At 43.3% G+C, this 17,993-nt stretch overlaps 2 protein-coding genes across 2 annotated transcripts; one reads left to right on the top strand and one right to left on the bottom strand.

Moving 5' to 3' along the window:
• The first annotated feature begins 9,162 nt into the window (after positions 1–9,162).
• Positions 9,163–12,418, top strand: LOC130181796 (early growth response protein 2b-like). The gene is made up of 2 exons (XM_056396217.1): positions 9,163–9,717; positions 9,872–12,418. The coding sequence occupies exons 1-2, from the start codon at positions 9,543–9,545 to the stop codon at positions 10,963–10,965; spliced, it is 1,269 nt and encodes a 422-aa protein (XP_056252192.1). The 5' UTR covers positions 9,163–9,542; the 3' UTR covers positions 10,966–12,418.
• Positions 12,419–12,839: 421 nt separating this feature from the next.
• Positions 12,840–17,820, bottom strand: adob (2-aminoethanethiol (cysteamine) dioxygenase b). Its single transcript, XM_056396219.1, has one exon. The coding sequence runs from the start codon at positions 16,699–16,701 to the stop codon at positions 15,919–15,921; it is 783 nt and encodes a 260-aa protein (XP_056252194.1). The 5' UTR covers positions 16,702–17,820; the 3' UTR covers positions 12,840–15,918.
• Positions 17,821–17,993: the final 173 nt, after the last annotated feature.

Raw genomic sequence — 17,993 nt, 5'->3', positions numbered from 1 at the left:
GCCTCCAACCAGAAACATTTGAAACAGTACTTTAAAATTTTGACGAGCCAATAGCGGGAGAGTAACGGCCAAACAAACAACGCCATTGGTTTAGGGTGTACACGTGACGGGAGTTAGCGCGGGGCATCACGGGAGGTTAAAATAGTATAAATGGCTAACTGTTAGCAGCAGGTGGAGACATTGTTCCGTAAACGATTTCATGATTTTCACTCAATATTTATCAAGTGCTGATGAACCGTGTTCAGGTAAAAACGTTACTAATATACTATAAAATATATTTAAGCGGGAAACTGCGTGTTTATATTTCATACATACAGTAAACCAGCGGTATTGATTAGTATTGATTTAAAGTCTCTTATTTCAGAAGTCAACTGGATCTTAATAGGATTCACTATCTGGTTTATTTATGTTTTAATGTAATTATTCTTACCTCAGGTGTTTCTAGAAGCAGAAATCAGGTAGAAGTGTTTACTACTGTATTTTTTGAATAAAAGTATTGATTTCAAAGCAAGAAAATATAATCAAAGTACCAAAGGTGTTATTATGCAGATTGGCTTACTTCAGAATAACGTCATCAGATTATAATGAATAAATATGTAAGCAACGCTTTGCTACAGCTAAATAAATCTAGCCCATACTTGGGCTACATACTTGTTTTCCTCTGGCCCAGTATAGGCCTGAATCTGGTCCATGTAAAGCATGACTGTCACATACTACTTCCACATCTGGGCCAGACTCGGGCCGAGGACCCAGGCATATGTTTCATTTTGCTCTCTGTACTGCTTAATCTATAATAATAATACATCACAGTTTATTTGTTGATTATATTCTTCATTAATAATCTGAACCTGCAGAGTAACAAGTAACTACAGCTGTCAAATAAATGTACCATATTTACCCCTGAACTGTTGTTGAGTTCAGTTATAAAGTGCCGGAAAATTTAGATACTCTAGTAAGTACAAATATACTTGAGTAAATGTATTTAGTTACCACCACTGCAGTATATTTACGTAAGAGAGGCTTTGTGTGACAGATATTGCCGGGATTAGTCAAAATGTGACATTAGTGATTTCAGTCAATGATAAAGTTTAATTTTCCTGCATGAAATCAAGTTTATCTGTTTTTACTTTTGCAAGACGAGGCTGTGAATCTAAAGAGAAAATCAACTTATGTAAAATTATGTAACAAGAATATGGAAAGAGTCAGTGGTAAAGAAAACAGTTTATATCACAAGTGCAGATATTCCTAGAAAATAACATCATTTTAAGAGTCCACTGGGACTGAAATGAAAGAGCAGACAGAGCGACTGCATTCTGGTGAAGCCTCATGGGAGCTGTAGTTGTTCCATGCTGGTTCTTTCTGATGAGGAACCGTTTATAAAGAGTTTAAAGCTGTAAGAAATGGATTTCTCTTTGGTTAACAACATCATTTACTAATTCTTGATGAATCAGTTATAAGATATTTATTTTATAAGAAAAACATCTTTTGTGTTGCCAGGTTGTGGAAAATCCTCCTCCTGCAGACACTTTATAAACTGTTTATCTACAATTACAGCTGCAGACTTGATGAACTGTGGGACGATATATATCTTTAACTGTATCATCACTGAATAGAAACAGACATGTTGTTTATTTAAACATCACATTAACGGACTCTTTATTCAAACAACAAAACTGGAAGTTCTTCACATGAAAATATCATAAAAACGGTTTTCACCATCAATATTTCATCTTTAATTTTTCCCTGTGGATCCCAGAAGGACGGGGATCCAAATACATAAATAAATACATTTGTAAATACAAACAAAATGGCACGAATTTCCTTTAATATGAGCCGATGTTAGTTCACAGTCACAGACACACAAAGGACCTGAAACTGTGAGATGATTGAACACAGACACAGACATTTCAGTTGTATCATCTCTCTCCCCGAAACAAACAAAAACACTTTTCAAAACAGTATTTCAGTCAAATTAAATAATGAATAAATAACAACAAAATAATAAAGTATCTCATACATTCACTTTGTCTGTTTCAGGTTTATCAAGTGACCAGTGGCGAGCAGCAATCCATCTGGACCGTCCGCCCACTCAGCCCCCTGAAGAGGACGAGGGGGTTGCCCTTTTTGCTCTGGCAAACCCTTAAACACACACACACACATACACACACACACACACACACACACACACACTTTATATCTGACATCTACATGAGTTAAAATACCTCGTTGAAGCAGTGAACAGTTTTCATCATCAGTCTCAGTCTCAGTTTCCTCAAAATCAAAAGTTCTAAAGAAAACATCCGACCATTTACTTTCACACTAAATGAGTGTCCAGCCTCTTTTTATGCAAATTGTGGAAAAATCAGAAATTAAGAAAGAAAAGTTGAATTTTTACTTGGCTGAGGAGGAAAAGATGGTAAAAACATGATAAAAACAAAGCGCAGTAACTAGGTAATAAAACAGATGCATGTGACGTGATGAGGAGACTGGAACCTTAATTAGTTAATTAGTATTAATACATGAAACAAACAGAAATGACTTTCCATTGTTTGACCGGAGCTCTTTCAATGACCTCATCTCACTGTGTCCTCTTCTTCTTCTGCAGTGGTTTATCTCACTGCTCTTAACTCCTAATATGTACACAACAGCAGTGGATGGAAACTGGTGGTTTTCCTGGTTTAAAATTTGCACCAAATTTGGATGAAAACTCGACTCCTGATATTGATGTTGAAGCAAATCTATTATCAGGCAACTTAGAGTGAAAATCGCACAATTTCAGCCTGAAACCAAAAGGCAGTGTAGTGTCGTCCTGAAGTGACTCGGCCAACTGTCTGCTGTTATTCAAATTCTAATATATAATAGTAATAAACTTTATTTATATAATTCTTTTCTGAACAAAGTTACAAAGTGATTTAGAGAAAGAAAAGGGGGAATTAAAAATAAAAACAATCACAATATAAAACAGAAGCAAGTTACACAATAATATAAATTGTCCATATTGTTGATATATATATATATAGATATATATATATATATATAAAATGTATTTGTCAAGTTCTCAAACTATTACAAGCCACACCAGCAAACATCTGTTTGTTAGTGAGCTGGAGGCTGCAGACATGAAAACAGCTTCTTGTTTCCTCATCCAGCAGCTACAGATCAACATGATGATTCACCTGATGAATCTCAGTCCAGTGTTCCCGCTCTTTTAGCTCCGTATTTGGTCTCCACCAGCTGCTGAGGCAAACATCTGGCTCTGTACTGTGTCCACCAGCTGCTCTCTGACCGCTCGCAGCTGATTCATAGTGAGGACAGTCTGCGTCTGACGCCACCTGCAGGTCCAACATTACCCTAACCCTAACTTCCTCCACTTCAACAAATCTTCTACCTTAACATATATAAAGTGTTTGTACGTGTCATCAGCATCATCATCATCATCATCATCATCATCATCTTGGTGTCCGGGGCAGCAGCTGCCTTGCTCCAGGGTGAGGCAGGGCTGACTCGAACATCTCCGGCCTCCACGTCCCGTCAAAGAAACATCTCTCTGTTACAATCTGCTGTCCAGCAAAAAATCCACTTCATTACCATAACAATTTTAACTGCGAGGGTGGAAGCAAAGTGAGGTGGGAACAATTGTATTGTTTCTCTCCCCCCACACACACACTCTGTCTCTCTCTCTCTCTCTCTCTCTCTCTTTTTGTCATCGGCAGCCCACTCAGACCCCGGGTGACGATGACCCTTTCCGGGGCAAACCAGAAACCAGAGAAGAGAAGAGAAGAGCGGGTAACTTTGTGGTCGGACAGACAAACGCTGGGCTGCGTTCGCCTCAGGAAGCGACTCAGATCTTCTGTCCTCTCTCTCTCTCTCTCTCTCTCTCTCTCTCTCTCTCTCACTCTCTCTCCATCCATCTCACCCTCTCCCTGGAGAACGAGGAGGAGGCCCGGCGGACGTCGTCTGACGGAGGAGAAGGAGGATTTCTCTTCAGTTTAAGGTGATGTTGAAACTTGATTCTTACACTTTACTTGTGCATGAGCCGAGAGGTCGTAGAATTTAACCTATGGACCAACTTCACAGTCAGTTTTACAAGGAAAATAGTGATTTTTGCTGATAAATAGGCATTAATTTATAGAGGAAATCATACTGGGTGAGGAAAGTGGAGGCAAGTGAAAAATGTGTATTTATTTGTTGGTTTCTGTTCATATTGGTGGTTCTGTGTCGTCTGATCAACTTGTACATGTGTTTTATGAGCAATAATCTGAGTGATGTGAACTATTAGTTTCCAAAAGACCCAGAAAACTGCTGAAATACCTGGAAATTGTTTAAATCACAATGTCAGGCCTTTTGTTTCACACAGTTCTATGATATAAATATTTAACCAGAATTTCCAAGAGGCAAATAATGAGTGAAAATCAAAGTTATTTGTTAAGATTTTTCTTCTGTGATGGATTCAGTCTTTTTTAAAACACAGTGTTTATACAGTTGTGTGAAGCTGCAGCAAAAGCAAAAGGCCCCAAATTAGTTTGAATGGCAAATTGTAGCTATTTGATTTACTGAAGAGCTGAATCAATCAGCCAATTAATCGATTAGTTGATCTACAGATAATTAAGCAACTGTTTTCACAACTGCATCATTTCAGTCAGTTTTTCCATCAAAGCTGCAGAACGTTTTCTGGTTGCAGCTTCTTCCTCGAGACCATTTGCTGCTTCTCTTTGTCTTTTCTTTGTAAAACTAAATATCTTCGTTTGTCGGACAGAACGAGACGTTTTTAGACACAAAACAGACAAAAAGATGAACTGATTAATGGAGAAATGAATCAGCAGATGAATCTGTGGTGAAAATGATTGTTGTAGCTCTAATGTGATTTTTAAAGATAGTTCTTATTTGGAAATGTTGCGGTTACAGTTACAGAAACGTGTTTAAAAAGTCCAGCATAGAAAAGTCTTTAAAAACACAATGACATCTGGATCAAGATCTGCAGGATTTTGTAGCTGCTCATATTGTTCATATTTTGAGATTTTCTTTATTTTTATGTCTATAATTAACATATAATTTATAACATGGCGTATAATTACAATGAGAAACCTTCTCTTCATTAGATCGTTCTCCAGTTTTGTTTCATTCTGTGTTTAAAGTCGGGACTGTAACCGTCGTCTCCTCGGGGCGGCGTGGCGTTTTTCACCTGTGGTTCTTCTTCTTCATAAATATCATGAACCCTGAATGAATCCCTCATAAAGCTAATTATCCTCATGTGATATCAGCCGACGAGCTCTGGGAGTGAAGCGACGACACATTCTGGGTCCCAGAGATAATGTTGAGGCCATTCACCGCAGCTCCACGCTCATTGATGTGCCTGTCTATTATCCGACACTCAGCAGTCAATACATCTCCCATGAATATGCAATCGCTTCTATTGACGGCTCTGGTCTCTGGGTTCATCGCTCAAACCTCCCAAACCTCCCAAACCCTGACTCACCCGCAGTCTGATCCAGAATTTAATCCTCAATGAGAAAAACCTGCTGGTTTAATATGAACTTTCATATCAGAATGAGTCATGGTGGTTTATTCGTCATCTGTTTGTCTAAACCAAATCTGGAATTTCCCTTCACCAAATTGAACACCACCTACTGGTTTAACAGGAGCTCAATCTGAAGGGACTTTCATACCAGAGTATTAGGGACTTTAAAGCCTCGCTGAATAATTTATCCAGCGTTTATTTGCTGTTACATAATCGAACTCTTGATTTTAACCCAGATTTCCATCATGTGCTGCAGGATGAACATGAACCAGGATCCTAAAATGAGTCATCAACCATTTAAAAAAACACCTACCGATCTGACATGAATAGAGGCAGAAAATTCAGATGATTTATGGTTTTTATTTTAGAGTCTGAGCGATTCAACCTGACAGCACGAGGGATTTCTTTTTCAGGGAGAGATTCACTGAAGCTTCAGAGAACTCATTTACAAATCCAACTCCTCGCATTAGTCTTTGCAAGGAGTCGTCAAAGAAATCTGGATTAAATTAGGTTTGAAACATCTGAAACTGATACTTTTGGCCCTTCAAATAAAAGATGTTCAAATGGAAAATAATGAACGTGTAAATGGAAAATAAAAAACGTAAAAAAAGGAAAGTAAAAAATAAACAATGTTTGAGAGCGAGAGCTGTGTAGATTTAATGAAAGGCTTTTATAAATTCCCAGGAAACAGTTTGTTTACTGTAAGGCTGTCTGAAGCAGCTAGCAGCAGTTAGCATGAGCTAAGTATGAAATAAAAAGTTCAGCGTTGTGTCTGAGAAAACTGAGAAAACTGAGGTTCAGATGCTCGAACGTCTTTATCGTCTCCAGAGAAAAGCTGCCTATTGTTCAGTTACTGCTGCTGTAATTCTGATGATGCAAACGTGAGGTGTCGATACGAGGGTTCAAAGGTGACAACATTCGCTCGAGCAGCAGATGATGACCTCATAAAACCTTCAGCTCGGACAAAGAAAGACACAGAAAGCGGCGGTTTGGTTGTTTTTGTTGTTTTTCGTTGACGTTTAGTTGCAAAAATGGAAAACGAGGGCGGCAGGCGGTGAGCGACCCGAGCGTCGTTTGAGGACGAAGACAAAGATCCATATTAACAAAAACCGCAGATGACAGATGATTAATCGGCGTGGTGGGGTCTGCCGAGCCGCCGGACCCCCGGCTGACACCTCGAGCCACCAAACACAAAACCAAAAAACCCCCAGAGCCTCAGCGGCCCGGAGGAGCGTGGGCGAAGGGTGGAAGCAGGGCACCGTCCCCACGGAGCTGTGTGTGTGTGTGTGTGTGTGTGTGTGTGTGTGTGTGTGTGTGTGTGTGTGTGTGTGTTACACTGAGAGAAAGTAAAAGTGTGTACTTGTGTGTGTGTGGGAGTGTTTGTGTTTGTGTGTTAAAGCGCCAGAATGAGTGTGTGTTTCCTATGTGTGTGCATGTGTTTTCTTGCTGTGTGTGTGTGTGTGTGCGTGTGCGTGTGTGTACGTGTGTGTGTGTGTGTGTGTGTGTGCATGGACCAACCAAACCCCCATCTGCCACAGGGTGGGCGGTTCGCCACACAACGACAATACACACCAACATTTTTGTAGCTGTGGGCGTTCAAAAGGCTGGAGAGCTGCAGTCCTCCTGCTCGCTCTCTCTCTCTCTCTCTCTCGCTCTCTCTCTCTCTCTCTCTCTCTCTCTCACTCTCGCTCTCTCTCTCTCGCCCTCTCTCTCTCGCCCTCTCTCTCTCTCTCTCTCTCTCTCTCGCTCTGATCCGGCAGACGGCTTCAGCCTCATCAACTTTCTGATAATCAGCACATTAACCACTGAAACAGACGCAGCCTCACACTTTAGCTACGTCGTGTTTACACTCGAATATGTGCGAGGACAGAGGAATCACAGGTTCATCCTCTGGAGTTATTTGGTTTTATATAAGTAGAAATTCAGACCTGAACAAAACCTTAACCATGTCTGGGCTCAGAGGCTTCACTCTGACCCAGGTTCTGTCCTGCAGTTATCATGGATCCACGGTTTGTTTCCTGGTGCGGTGGCTTCTGGATCAGTCGGAGATATTTCATTGGTGCTCCACGTAGTTTGTGTTTTCTGTGGCTCAGGTAGAAAAATCCTGCCACAGTTTATTCACTTTAGCTTCTTTCTGTGAGCGATGAGCTCGAACCACAGCTGCACAATTAATCCAAATATAATCAAATTCACAATATGGCCAAGTGCAATATCCAGATCACAGGAGCTTGATTGTTCTACGGATCATATCCTCCACACGTAGAGGAAACATACAAGATCCAACAAAAATCACATCATCTTTATTTTTAAATGTTTTTCTGTGAAAATGAAAAAACGATCATTTCAGCTGAAATCACAATGTCTGCCAGAACAGACAAACCACATCCACCCAGTCTGAACTCTTTAGGAAACACCTAATAAATAATATCTCAGGATTTTTCTTCCGAACTTCATATTTTTTGCTTATTTAATCCTAATTATAGAAATATTCAAAGCTTCAGTGGCTCACCTCTCTTTGTTCTTAGAAGAAAACGTGACATCACCGGTAACGTCAGGCTGCAGCGTCTGAACGTCTCCCTCCACCTGGATTAATCTTCATCTGGAGCCTGTTCCCACATGAACTGAACGTTTTCACACATGGACTCAGTTTCTGGATCGGACGTGAACGAACAGAGCGTGAAGCAGGAAGAACGTGCGTCTGAAAGCACTTTCACAGCTGCTGGATCAACACCATTAAACTAAAAACAAGCTCCAAGAAACGATGATAAAACAGCAACGTCTCCATCCTCTGAGACTTTACACAAACAAAATGAGCCTGAGGAGCAAATTCTCTTTAATGTGTGTGTGTGTGTTTCCCTGTAGAAAAGACTGATCCATGTGGATTGAAGAACTTTATCTGTCACCCGATTGGCTGTCGAACTCTTTATCCATCATAAAAGAAAATTAACTTTCATTAAATCGGTAGAAAATAGAATTAATGAGAAATTTAAATCTCCAAACATCAGATTTGATCGAATGTGAAAGTTTCCTGCAGTTTTTAAAATCCTGATTTAATCCCAGAGGCAGATTATTATTGATGCTAAAGAGCTCAGTTGCTGCTTGTGATAAAATCAAGACAAGGAAATAATGATTCGCCTCTAAAATTTAATCAAATGTTGGAAAAATACAATGAAAACAAAAAAATAATTTCAAATCATTTAATAACATTATTAATATTAAATAATAATATTTCTGTGGGGTGAGAGTCTTACATCTTCATCAGACACTAAATGTATAAATAGGTTTTTAATTCTCTGATTCAACCATTATTCTCCCACTTAATCAGCCTCATCAATCTGAGCCAGGCTCCATCGCAGCAGTAATCTGCCCCTGACAGGGCGGGAGAGAAAACAAACGGGTCTGTGGAGTCGGTGTGTGGGCTCATCTGGCACCACGACAACACCGTGTAACTCCTTTCAACCGGATACCGGCCATATAAGCAGAGAGATCCTCACCGGAGAGCCCTTGTATGGAGAAGAAAGCTTTCCGGTGTGACCGGAATTCCGAATGATGGAGCTTCTTCTTCTTCTTCTTCTTCTTCTTTTTTTTTTTTTTTTTTAAATCTTCACGTGAGGCATTGAAGCACGTGCTGATGTTTATGGTAGATGTCAAAATAAAATCACAAAATTCAGATGCATGTATCAGCTGAGAGATTTATCTGTTTTTATTTATTTAAACTCAAAGAAATCATTTTAATTGTTTCCATATTACGTCACGACCTGAGCCACCAGACCTATTTCTGGAGTTCCCTCTTCTTTTTTTTTTTTTCACTTTTTTTTAAACCCAAGTCCATATTTGGTAAATGACGTAACGGGACAACCAGAGATTCCCTTTATAACCATACTGCACCATCCAGGAGCTGTTTACAGGAGGTGAGAGGCGGAACAGACGAAATGAGGGGAAATATTCATCATGTGAGAGACTCGGCAGCTAATTAGACTTCAATGTGTAATTAGTTTTAACCGGCTGCGTCTCACAAGACAGAATGACCGCGAAAATAGTTGATGAGGTTTGTGCGTCTCTCGGCGGTGCCGTGGATAATGTTCCCAAAGATGTGTACCCGGCGGAGGGGGGGCTGTCTTCAGACACGTCGGTGGTTTTTAAAGAGGAGGCTGTAGGGGAGGAAGAGCCCGCGGGGAAACACGAGGAGGATGAAGTCGGTAAGAATCAGGCGGTTTGGATGTGACTGGATCGTAATGATGATGAAGGTGTAAAGTCGTGATGTCGTTGTGCGTAACATCCAAACATGGCGTCAAATGTTCAGGTGAATACTCTGCTGTGTTTTAACTGGCTGCACCTTTCTACGTGTTTCAGGTGACCTTCTGTTCGGCGGGAAGAGCGCACCTGAGCTGCCGCTCCAGGGCGATTTGGCGCAGTACGTGGCAACTTTACGCACGCACCCCGTGGCGTTTACCGGCAAGTTCTCTGTGGACTCCAGAGGTGCAGGAGGACCGTGGGCTCCGGGGGACGTCATCAACGTGGTCAGCGCTGACATCGCCACCCCGGGCCCGGCTCCGGTGTCTAGGTCACCTCCAGCATCCCCCGATATTTACGCAGCAGGAGGAGGAGGAGGCGCAGTGGACGCGGGGCACGGCACCATGGCGCACGGCCAGCCGGACATCAGCCACATGTACGCGCACCCACATCCACACCCCCACCCCCACCCCCATCCCCACCCCCACCCCCACCCGGCTCCTTCCTACTCCTGCAGCGCGGACATGTACCAGGACCAGTCGGCAGGGGGTTACCTGGCGACGTCCACCTGCGCCGTGTCCTACCACCCGCCTCCGTCCTACAACACTGCGCCCAAACCCACAGCTGACGGCGCCGCGCTGCTCTCCATCATGCCTGAGTACGGAGGCTTCTACCAGCAGAGCTGCCAGAGAGACATCCAGGCGGCTTTCCCGGAGAGGAAATCCCTCCCGTACCCGCTGGACTCCCTCAGGGTGCCCCCCCCTCTCACGCCTCTCAACACCATCAGGAACTTTACGCTCGGTGCGCCCTCGCCGGCCTCCGAAGGTCCGATGGCCGCCGCCTTCGCCGGCCACCAGAACCTCCCCCTCAGGCCCATCTTGAGACCCAGGAAGTACCCGAACCGGCCGAGCAAGACGCCCGTGCACCAGAGGCCCTACCCGTGCCCGGCGGAGAGCTGCGACCGGAGGTTCTCGCGGTCGGACGAGCTGAGCCGGCACCTGCGCATCCACACGGGCCACAAACCCTTCCAGTGCCGCATCTGCATGAGGAACTTCAGCCGCAGCGACCACCTCACCACCCACATCCGCACGCACACCGGGGAGAAGCCCTTCTCCTGCGACCAGTGCGGGAGGAAGTTCGCCCGGAGCGACGAGAGGAGGAGGCACATGAAGATCCACCTGCGGCAGAAGGAGAAGAAGTCCTCCACGTCCTAATCCTGCACCGCGCGCGCACCACCCGATGCTGCTGAATGTAAACTCTCTCAGTATGAACGTGAACTGTATTTGGGCTCCCGCCAGCAGAGCTCAGACTTTATCCTGTAGTTTACTGTTCTCAGAAAAAGAGGAAGAAATGTGTTTGGAAGCCATAAGTTCAAAATCAGGGAGAAGCAGAAGTCATGGTGTGTCATTATTTATCACTGTAACTCAAACATAGTTCCTCGGTCATGAGTCAGAGGTCCACATTATTAACAGAAATGTTTCCCACACAATCAGAGCTGGATGTTTGGGTCTTAAATTCACTGAAATGTGAAGGGAGTTTGGTTTCAGAGTCAGCTGCCAGTTCTCTTTAAAACACAGTGGGTTTCAGAATAAGTGCTGCAGCCTACTTTAGGGATTCTCAGGGATTTCAATGCAAAGAGGAGACGGAGCTGCTGCAGGTCGACTGAGTCTGAGTGATGTGGGCGGTTTGGTTTCAGCTGCAGCTAAAAAAAGAAAAACAAAAGAAAAAGTCACACTGATATCTGAGGGGATTTTTGGACCCTCGCATGTGCATTGAGTTTCTTTTCCTCCAAACTCACAATCTTCAAGATCAAAAACACTAGATTCACATGAAGAACTACAAGACTTTCTCTTCAGCGTTTTGGTTTGGAAATGTCATTGAGGATCTTCAGTATCAGTATCTGTCAAATCTTATTTAATGTGAGTGAGCTGGATCTTTACATCCTGTCCTCCTCCGCCGAGCTGATGAAACATTATAGATACGGACTTATATTCAAGGTTAAAGACGTTTTGCAGGTTTTATAAGAGACAAATGTACAGTCAGTGTTTTGTCTGAATCTCATTAATGATGTTTAAAGTTTTTCTTCCTGGTTTGTTTTTTACACTGCAGCTGTTTTAACATGTGGCCCTGCAGCGCGGCTCCACCTGCTACACAATATCTGAAGAGTAATTCAAAGGACAGGAGGGAGGTTTGATGCCAAAGTGATGTCACAGCGCCCCCAAGGGATGCTGTGACATCACGAATTAGGGCGGAGCTAAGGTGGGGAAACTCAGAGAAAACTTCATTGGCTATACATGCAGCAAAATGAAGCCTTTTTTTAAAAAAAATCTGGTTTTGTATGAATTAAAAAGGTGTTTCCACGCCTGATGGAGAGCTCATCAGTTCCTACAGCGTCACACGCATCATGTGACTGTGGCCTGATCATGTGACAGAGTTTTTTATTGGTGTTCGCACAGACCTGCACTACTTGTAAAGATCTGACCAGCATTTCTACCTGATGAATGTGCGATAAAGAGACGGAGAGAAAGAGAGAGATAGAGTCACTGGACAAATGAAAGTTGTGTTTTTGTGTTTTATAATTTTTATGCAAACAAGTCGAGCACTAAAGCTTTTATTCTGAAGGACTGATGCTTCTTGTCGATGCAAATAAATGTTTTGTTGAGTTCACTGTCTGCTTTTTATTTTGGGTCAGTTTAGTACCTGCTGTTAAGTTGATGATACAATCTCACATGAATGTCTATTATCTTCTGGAGCTTTTGATCTTATCACATGATCTTCAACAGAAGATGCAGTTTGTACAGTTGTCCTGAAATAAGATGTTCAAATGTAATAATTTAGATTAAGCAGCAGTAGCTAACTTTACTTTCTTACCTTCTGAGTTTCTGAATCACATTGTGTCTAATATCTACAGACGGGCCGTAATGTTAGCTTCTGCCTTTAGCCTTTAGTTACACTTGAGCTTACTAGCTAGTTCCTAACTTTAGGTTACAGCTTGTCATTTCATCACCGATATAAAACATCATATATGATCTAATGGTACAAACTCTGGAGCTCAGTCACGAGCAGTGAGACGATGGAGGATTAGAAATGTTTTGACATCAATATAAAGTTTATTATTTCATGTTAAGTCTCTGTGTGTCGGGTAATTGAACAATATTAAAATCTATGTACCGAAGGCTCGGTAATCGTATTAGCAGTGGTGGAAAGTAATTAAGTACATTTACTCTAAGTACTGTACTTTAGTATAATTTAAAAGTACTTGAGTATTTCCATTTTATGGTACTTTATACTTCCACTTCCCCACATTTGAGAGGTAAATATTGTCCCCTCCTCCAGTATATTTACTCTGACAGTTGCAGCAGCTGTTTTCTCAGGTTTGGGCGTCTTAGTTCCGCTGAAAGTGAATTCAATTATATTTTTAGAGAATAATGTTCCTGTGGATTTCCCCAGGCTCAGTGTGACTGTGAAGGTAGCTGATGGTTTTCTTTTCTCTGAACTTGGCCGACCACCATCACCGTCTCACTCTGTTGTTTCCTTCTTAGTTTTTAACGGGTCACGATGCCGCCAACCACTGCCTGCTGGACTGAAACTACTGGCTACCATGCTAACGCTAATGCTAACTTCTGTGTTGCGTTCATTAGCTTGAGATGTCTTCAGAAACTGGACAGAATCAATGTTTTGAGTCGCTCCTTGATTAACTATTTTTTTTGAGGTCAAGCTAAAGCCAATGAAACTAATTACTTCCTGCAGATGTTTCACAATAAAAGCCAAACGTCATCGAAAGGCGGATCATCATCAGTCCCTCTGAGCCGCTGATGGGCTTCTGATGTGAAACAGATGCAGTGTTTCAGTGTGAACATGGAGGAGCAGGGAAACATGATCCAAATATAAAACAATTACATAAGATAAACAGAGGCCCTGAGGGTTTCTGACGCGTCCGTATGAAACTGAGACGCGTTTTAAAATCTGCAAATACACAGATTCAGATTTGGGTTTAAAGGCGTCACTGTGCTTCAGATAAACTACAATCTGCAGATGCTGGAGCAGTGATTGGAAAATGAAAAGTTTTATTGACATACAAAGAAAGGTTCAGAGCAGCAGCTCGATTCAAACACATCACGTCAAAGAGGTGAAGCTGCTTCCCTGAACCTTTTCTCTTTTTGTAATTTTAACAGCAGCTCATCGTCACGAAAGAATCAGGCGCATTTAGGCAAAAATAAACAGCACATTTTATATGAACAAACAGAAACTCTTCATTACAGGCAGAAACACATGGACACAGCTACTGACTCTGGACTCGGGCCTGATTTAGACCTGCTCAGTCCACATCCCCACAGTGATACGACAGACAGAACATTTAGTCTTATTCACTGCTCTCATGGAAAATTTTAAGTTTTTTTTCCCCCTTAATTTCTGAATTCAAAGTGTCTGAAAGGATTTCAGTTCAGCCACACTAATATAAATGCTTTACTTTCATGCTAGTTGCAGATTACGCATCATTTGTCAGTAGTGCATATAAGAAACCTCCAACATGAAGCACGATGCTGCTTTGTTTGTAAGTATTTGTTCAGCAGCTTCAGTCTGAGCTGCAAAGAATCACAATGTTCACTATATAAACTTTATTAGAAAGCCAACCCTCAAATTCCCCCAGAAACATCTTCATGAAGACTGACTGCAGCCGCGCCGAAGAGTGAAAGGACAAGGGTCAAAGTTTGTGCTAAGAAGCTGAATGTAGTGCACGTTTCAAACAATCAGTCAGCGATTGAAACCACAAACACAATCCTGAGGATCAGACTTTTCTCAGACAAGAAGAAGCTCGTCTACAGTTTGAAGAGTCGTCGTCACGGCGCCGGGAAAAACCTGCAGTTTGTAGATATTTCTCAGTCTTCAAAAGAGACCTGAAGATTCACACAGTTTCTGCATCCGACAAACAAACGCCACAAAAGCCTGAAGCAGGAAGACGATTAAAACACATGGACACAGTCCCCCTCCTCCCCCTCCTCCCCGGGCAACTTCCACAGAGGCAACTTAGCTCGGGTCAACTCAGCTTAAAGGACAGATTTGGTTCTAATGCTGCATTCAAGGTGCAGTCAGGAGTCTGCAGGATTATAACTCCAGACTGTGTGTGTCAGTGTTTTCATGCAGTGCAGACCTCGTGCAATAGCTGATATGTCCGATAACTTTGAAGGCAACTGTTAGTATAGGTACACATTTTAAATAAATACCATGAGCTATTTCCCAGCAGCAACTCCCTCCCTCAGACCGAAGGTCATGCGATATCAAAAGCTGAAAATTAGTGCATTAAGAGTTAAAGTTTTACTGTGTGATGCTGTTGAGGTTCAGAAATCTTGCACAAATTTCCAAAACTTGAGGCAATGACTTCGAACAAGATGCAAAGCAGCAAATTCAGACTTCCCGACTTCTCTCGAACGCAGCACTAGCCCCCTGCACATCATCAATTTGTCATTTCTTGGCATTACTCCTGCAAAAAATACCTTTCAGGGTCTTATTTTAGCCTCCTGCTCACGTCACTCCGATCTCCAATTTTGGTGATTTTCAGATTTTGACCCTGTGAGCTGGTGGATGACTCCTGCTCCTGATTGGACGACAAACTTCTCCCACATGGTCTGGGGGTATTTTAGAAATCGCTGCCCTCACCAGCGACATATGAGATAAGACAACAGCGCCGACATGAGAAAATTAAAGTTTAAGGACCAAATACATCATGAAAATGTGATTTAAGTCTCTTTCTGGGAGTCAGACACAAATATGTGAAAGTTCTCACTTAGTGTCTCTATAACAGAGAAGCTGTCAGAGCTCAGCAGGGTGATGAGGGGAAAGTCCTGACTATAGAAACAGAGGGATCACAGGACAAACAGGATGTTAAATGTTGCCTGGGGCTCCCATTTTTTGCCCAACTGAAATGGAAACTTGAGTTATTGTGTTTCACCTTAACAACACCTGACAGTGACGTCACCTGGCGCTGTGCTGTACACCTGTTCTGCAAAGTTACATTCCCGGTCATGAATAAAGCCCAGAGTTGACCCTTTAATTTCTAAGATTTAGAGACCAAACCGTGTCCAACCCTCGTGCCACTACAGGGGCAATAAACCTCACACCTGCCCGGGAAAACAAGACATTTTGCGAATGCAGGTCAGTCAGGTGGATCAGAGGGAGACCTCCGGGCCCGGGTACGGCTCCCCTCCGCACCAGAAATCCGGAGGTTGTGAGATCTCCATGAGCCAGACCTCCTTTTCCTTCTGCTCCTTGTGCTCCGGGTCTTTCCCCTCCGCGTCTGTCAGGACCCTGTAGTAGTGACAGTCTCTGCCGTCGTCCGGGTCGTACGGCGGGGCCAAAATGTCCATGAACGCCGTCGGTCCGTCCACGGCGTCGATCTGGTGGAGGTTGTCCCGGTCGGGCGAGAGCACGCACGGGCCGCTCTCCTCCGTGTACTCCCCGGTGGAGCGGAGCACGGAGCGCCGCAGAGCGCCCAGCTGGGCCGCGGGGAGCGGAGGCGCCGCCTGCGTGCCGCCGGCCGGCCGCTCCAGCCGGTCGAAGCAGCTGATCCTGACCTTGCCGTACATGACTTTGAGCACGCCGTGCATCCCCGGGTGGTCGTGCAGCGGGATGGAGGCGCCGCTTTTCAGCAGAAACACCCCCATGCTGAACTGGTCCGTCTCGCAGATGTGCATGTAGGTGACCGGGGGCGCGCCGTGGTGGTACGGGACCGCAGGGAGCACGCCGCCGGGCGAGCTGTCGTCGGCTCTCCGCGGGACGAGCTTCAGGTCCGCGGCTCGTACTTCCGTCATCAGGCTCTTCAGTTTGCTCTGGTTCTCCAGGAAAGATTTACCCGCGTCCTCACCGACCCGGGGCGGGCTCCTGAAGGTGACGAGAGCCTGCCGAGCTATTCTCTGGACGATGGAGGTCATGTCGCTGTCATCGGGCATCATACCGAAGCGAGGAACGCGCTGCCCGGTCTCCGCTTGTTGCTCGTTAGCGGTAGCTCGTTCGCTAGCGCCAAAGATCGTCTGTGAGAATGATGACTCACTCCGCAGGCATTCTTCCCCGTCGGATTTTGTACAATCATCTCATTGAGTCTGAGTGCACAAGAGATGTGTACGAATATAAACAAACAAACAAACAAACTGGGTTGTTTCCAGGAAATTTATCATGGTCTATTTTATTCTTAGCTCATGAGATGAAGTGTAAATCTTCCTTGTTTAATGGAGCGGGCAGGACCAGGCGCCCCAAGGGGTCAAAGAGCATCTGTGTGAAATTACTGTTTATATTTCTTGTTGTAATGTCAATAAAACGACAACAAAGAGATGTAAAACCAAAACGACACACATAAGACTCCACAGACACAAAACATCTGCGAAGAGACATAAAATCAACAAACACACACAAAAACAGAACAAGTGACAACAAATGTAAAATGATAACAAAGAGACACAATGAGTAAAAAAGAGATGAAAAACGACTATAAATAGACTCAAAACAACAACAAAAAACGGATGCAAAATGACTAAAAATAAACTAAAAACAACCACACAAAATAACAAAAAATAGTCTAGCTCATGGGGGCCCTTTAACATGCTGGTGCCCAGGGATTTATTATAATATATTCAAATACACGGTGTAACAGAATAATATATGAGTATCTAAAAATGAAAAAATCTATATTTTAAATTTTATTTTATTAAAAACAAATTGCATACATCAAGTATCTGAAGTGGAGTTATCTTGGTGTTTTTATAACATTGTGGACGCACGAGATGAGGACAGAGTGGAACCTCCTCTCTTTTTGCCTGTCTTCGGTCAGCCTAACACCGCGTTCATTGGCCGCACTTAGCGGTCTGTTTTCTGCTCCCTCACGTGCTCATTCATTCGTTTGTGTGCTTTTCTTTTTTTTCTTTTTTTTTTTTGCTAATGAACACGTGAAGGCTCGCGCGTAGAAAAACGACACAACCGCTAAATGACGAAGTGAAGGTGAAGAGGAGAGTTTCAGTCAGGAGCTCAGTCGGTCAGTCTTCTCGACTGCACTTCACCATTTTTGATTAACTGTCAAACACGTCCGCACCAGACGGCACTTTACAGTTTACACCTCGTGCATTGTGGGATATGTAGTCAGCGCGGCCATCACTGATGCGCTCGGTAGCACAAAACAAAGGTTAATCGAAACTGTAACAAAATGGAGCGGTGACCATTGTCGCGGTCATTCATAAGATCATAACGCTCCTCC

The sequence above is a fragment of the Seriola aureovittata genome, chromosome 14, assembly GCF_021018895.1.
Source record: "Seriola aureovittata isolate HTS-2021-v1 ecotype China chromosome 14, ASM2101889v1, whole genome shotgun sequence".
NCBI classification, from domain to species: Eukaryota; Metazoa; Chordata; class Actinopteri; order Carangiformes; family Carangidae; genus Seriola; species Seriola aureovittata.
Note: the sequence above shows the minus strand (reverse complement) of the source record. Positions and strands in the feature narration are given on the sequence as shown.